The sequence below is a fragment of the Castanea sativa genome, chromosome 5, assembly GCF_040712315.1.
Source record: "Castanea sativa cultivar Marrone di Chiusa Pesio chromosome 5, ASM4071231v1".
NCBI lineage: Eukaryota > Viridiplantae > Streptophyta > Magnoliopsida > Fagales > Fagaceae > Castanea > Castanea sativa.
This window is the reverse complement of record NC_134017.1, coordinates 33,691,950-33,696,468: the sequence shown is the minus strand read 5'-3', so window position 1 is coordinate 33,696,468 and position 4,519 is coordinate 33,691,950. Positions and strand designations below refer to the sequence as shown.

At 46.4% G+C, this 4,519-nt stretch overlaps 2 protein-coding genes across 2 annotated transcripts; both read right to left on the bottom strand.

Moving 5' to 3' along the window:
• Positions 1-495: 495 nt before the first annotated feature.
• LOC142635092 (uncharacterized) lies at positions 496-1,329 on the bottom strand. The gene has a single exon (XM_075809307.1). The coding sequence runs from the start codon at positions 1,327-1,329 to the stop codon at positions 496-498; it is 834 nt and encodes a 277-aa protein (XP_075665422.1).
• Positions 1,330-2,433: 1,104 nt separating this feature from the next.
• Positions 2,434-3,643, bottom strand: LOC142635091 (uncharacterized). The gene is made up of 2 exons (XM_075809306.1): positions 3,512-3,643; positions 2,434-3,084 (listed from the first exon to the last, which is right to left on the bottom strand). The coding sequence occupies exons 1-2, from the start codon at positions 3,641-3,643 to the stop codon at positions 2,434-2,436; spliced, it is 783 nt and encodes a 260-aa protein (XP_075665421.1).
• Between the last annotated feature and the right edge of the window lie 876 nt (positions 3,644-4,519).

Below are 4,519 nucleotides of genomic sequence, written 5' to 3'. Positions count from 1 at the left end.
CACTAAAGACCGCGATCCTGAATGGTTCCTGCACACTCCTTCGTGGACTTCTCTCATGACATAATCTACTTATTTGGAGTTAAGCCACCTCAGGTACGGACGATAGAAGCCCTTTTTGTACAAGATGCCTTTTATTAGTACGAACCACACCGCATGTACCTTCAGCTTCCTAGCGGCCTCCTTACCGTCTGGTAGCATACCGTCCTTTAAGTAGGAGGTTATTGGCGTGGTCCAGATGTTTTTGAAACCTATCTCCTGCACACTGACGCCGTTTATTAATGGTGAATTTTGAATAAAGGATAGTACCTGGCTAGGGATAACCATGTGTTTTGCTGATGGAGCCTTGGCTAGGCGATCGGCTTGCTCGTTCTCCTCCCTTCGGATTTGAATGAATTTCGCTTGGAGGTCGTTCACTCGATACTTCATTTGCTCTACGTACTACTTCATCTGTTCGCCCTTGCATTTGTAATTGCCAATTACTTGACCTGTGATTACCTAAGAGTCACGATATATGACCACATTTGTAGCTCTTGCCACTCTGGCTAGGTTTAGCCCTGCTATTAAGGCTCCGTACTCCGCCTCATTATTGGTCGTAGGGAAGTCAAGTTGAATCATGCACTCGATATCGTCGCCTTCTAGAGAATAAAGTATTATGCTAGCTCCGCCTGCCTGTTTGTTTGACAATTCATCCATGTGGATACTCCATTGCAGCTGTGCTCTTGCCCCCTTGTCCTCCGTGTTTGTGAATTTCGCGATGAAGTCAGTGATGACTTGCCCTTTTATGGCCGTTCGTGGGTAATATTGTATGTCGAATTCACTCAACTCAATCACCCATAGCGCCATCCATCTAGCTGCTTCAGGGCTGCTCATTGCTCTCCACAAGGGTTTGTCTATTAAGACGACCATAGTATGGGCCTGGAAGTATGATTTGAGCTTCTGAGCTGCAGTTACCAACATGAAGGCAAGCTTTTCCATCGGGGGGTACCTCTCTTCTGCGCCCCGGAGCGCCCAGCTAGTGTAGTATACAAGCTTTTGTACCCCGTCTTCTTCCCTGACTAAGGCTGTGCTGACAGTTGTCGGGGAGACGACTAAATAAAGGAACAATTCCTCGCCCGGTTTGGAGGGACTCAGCAGTGGTGGGGAGGAGAGGTATGCTATCAAGTCTTCTAACGCTTGCTGACATTCAGCCGTCCATTCAAACAACTTCTTCAACATGCAGAAGAAAGGCAAGCACTTGTCCGTTGTTCTTGAGACAGACCTATGTAATGCGGCTACTTTGCCGTTAAGGCTCTGTACTTCCTTGATGTTCATTGGCGGCGTCATCTCCATTATTGCTTGTATCTTGTCCTGGTTAACCTCAATACCTCTTTAGAATACCATAAACCCTAGGAACTTTCCAACTGTCACCCTAAATGCGCATTTGTTTGGATTTAGTTTCATGTTGCTCGAACGAAGGGTATCAAAGGTTTCCTTAAGGTCATCCAAATGGTCGTCTTCCTGTAGAATCTTTACTAACATGTTGTCGACGTAGACTTGAACGTTCCTCTTAATCTAATGTGCAAACATCTTGTTCATTAACCTTTGATACGTGGTACCCGCGTTCTTGAGTTTGAATGGCATTACTTTATAGCAGAAGAGACCCTGGCTGGTGATGAAAGAAGTTTTCTCCTAGTCAGCTTTGTCTAGCTTGATCTGGTTGTAACCAGAAAATGCATCCATGAAGCTCAGCAATTGGTATCTTGCCGTCGAATCCACCAAGATGTCAATCCATGGAAGTGGGTAGCTGTCCTTAGGGCATGCCTTGCTCAAGTTAGTGAAGTCTACGCACATCCTCTACTTCCCATTGGCCTTTTTGACCATCACCATGTTGGCCAACCAGTCGAGGTAGTATATTTCTCGTATAAACTCTACTTCTTGTAACTTGCAAACCTTTTCTATTATGGCCTTGTCCTGTTCTTGTGCAAATACTCGCTTCTTCTAACAGATGGAAGGAAAAGAGGGCGATACGTTCAGCTTATGGACTATGACCGAAGGATTGATTCTGGGCATGTTTTCATGGCTTCAGGCAAAGACATCCTGGTTCTCCTTTAGAAATGATATGAGTGCCTGACGGACTGGCAGGCTAGTAGAAGTACCTATTCTCATCATTCGCTCAGGCTTAAAGTCGTCAAGGAGTACCTCTTCCAACCTTTTTACTAGTTCTACCACCGTCTGATGTAAATGGTCGTCCATCTCTAGCATGGCAATGTAGCATTCGCGTGCTGTTACTTGATTTCCTCATACCTTTCCCACTTCGTATTCGGTGGTGAACTTGATTATCAGGTGGTAAGTGGAGGTTACGGCCTTCCACGAATTAAGGGTAGGACGACCCAGGATGGCGTTGTATGCAGATGAATAGTCTACAACCAAGAATGTGACATCCCTGGTGATCTGTTAAGGGTAGTCACCGATTGTTACGGGTGCACCGAGTGGGTACACTCTTGTTCCTCCGAATCCAACGAGTGGTGCGTTAGTTGGAATCAACCATTCTTTCTTAATCCTCATTTGCTGGAAGGCTGGGTAGTAGAGTATATTAACAAAGCTCCCATTGTCCACTAGGACCCTGTGAGTGTTATAGTCCCCAATCCATATGCTCACTACAAGCTCATCATCGTGTGGGTGGTGGTGACATCGATCATCTTCTTCTGTGAACCCAATTACAAGCTTATTGATGCGTGCCCTCTTCGAGACCAAACCCGTCAGCTGGACGTTCTGAACTATCCTGAGATAGGTCTTGCGCGCCTTCTTGGTCGAACCGGAAGTTGTGGTGCCTCCTACAATCATCCTTATGTCGCCTATGGGTGGTTTGGGACGCTCGTTTTCCCTCCGGGCGCCTTGCTCTTGTGGTTGGTCTATCCTTTCTTTGCTGATGAACCTTGGCAATTTTCCTTGTCTGATCAGGGCTTCTATCTGCTGCTTGAAGTTGTAGCAGTCGGACGTATCGTGACCATGATCTCGGTGGAAACAGCAGTACTTGTCTCTGGACCTCTTGTTAGGGTTGCCTTTTAGCTTGCCAGGAAATGAAAAGGATCCCTCGTCCTTGATCTACATCAGGACCTAATCGATTGGGGCATTCAGTGGGTTGAAACTCGTGAACCTTCTAGTGGGGGGTTTAGAGCCCCTATCCTCTCATCCATCTCCCGTCCTTGTGGCCTTCCGTCCCCTATCCTGTCGTGTTTCTTCTTGTCTTTCTCTCTTCCTGGGATTTTCTTCTCGGGCAAGAAACAAGTCTTCTGCATTCATGTACTTAGTAGCCCTGTAAAGTACATCCCACATGGTTTTCGGGTCATTTTTGTATAGGGAAAAAAAAAACTTCCCCTTTCGTAACCCATTGGTGAATGCAGCCATGAGGATCTTATCGTCAGCTTCATCAATCGAGAGGGCCTCCTTGTTGAAGCGGGTGATGTAGAACCCCAATGTCTCATCCCCCCGCTGCTTGATATTCATCAGGCATGTAGTGGACTTCTTGTACCTGTGCCCCCCGATAAAGTGCAAGGCAAACTGGACGCTCAACTCCTTGAAAGGTACCGATAGAGTTTGGCGTCAACCTGCTGAACCATACTCTTGCGGGACCTTTCAATGTAGTGGGAAAGGCTCGGCACATGATCTCGTCCGCTACGCTTTACAGGTGCATGAGGGTCTTGAACGACTCCAGGTGGTCCAAAGGATCCCTTGACCCGTCTTAGGCTTCTACTTGTAGGAATGAAGTGATGGATGCAGTGAAGGGTGAATCCGTTCAATGTATCAGTTCATCAAGATCGCTTGATGCCCGTCCTTTGAGGGCATTCATCATCAAATAAATTTGTTCCTTCATCATCTGAATCTCTGTGACCAGGTTCGACAAGGCAGTATCTGTGGCAGTTGGTCTGCTCACGGCGTTGCTGCCTTCCGGCCCTTCTCTATTCTACCTACCATTGGTGTGCTGAAGGCTATCCCCCTCTTGCTCCTCTTCTTGATTTCGAGGCTCGGTGTCCCTTTGGCGTAGTTGCTCTTCTAGGTCATAATTTTGCTTGGTGAGGCATTCAACAGCCATGGCAAGAGTCTGAACATGTCTCTCAAGGGCAGTGGTACGTGGTTCGTCTCTTTGGTTATTATTGGTGGTCACTATCGAGCGAGTAAGCACCATGCAACTTTTTGTCTGTGAAGCGGTATTATGGCTTACGATTCCCCACAGATAACACCAACTGATGATGTCGAAATCGTCAGTAAGTCTCACAATCTTTGCACGCTCTAGACAAAACCTGCACAACAAAGACTAAGAAGAAGACCTTACAGAGATTACTGATGTGGTACTAGTCAAATGCCCTCTGAAGGTTAAGTTAGAGAGCTTTCATAACTCTAGAGTGCCAGAGCTAGGGGAAATTATGCGTACCTTGACTTCTAAGGGTTTTGGGCTTTTATATTAGTGTATAACCAACTTTTGTTTCTTGGCAAAGATGAATTTTTCCTTGTAGGGAAGATCCTCATAAATGTACATATT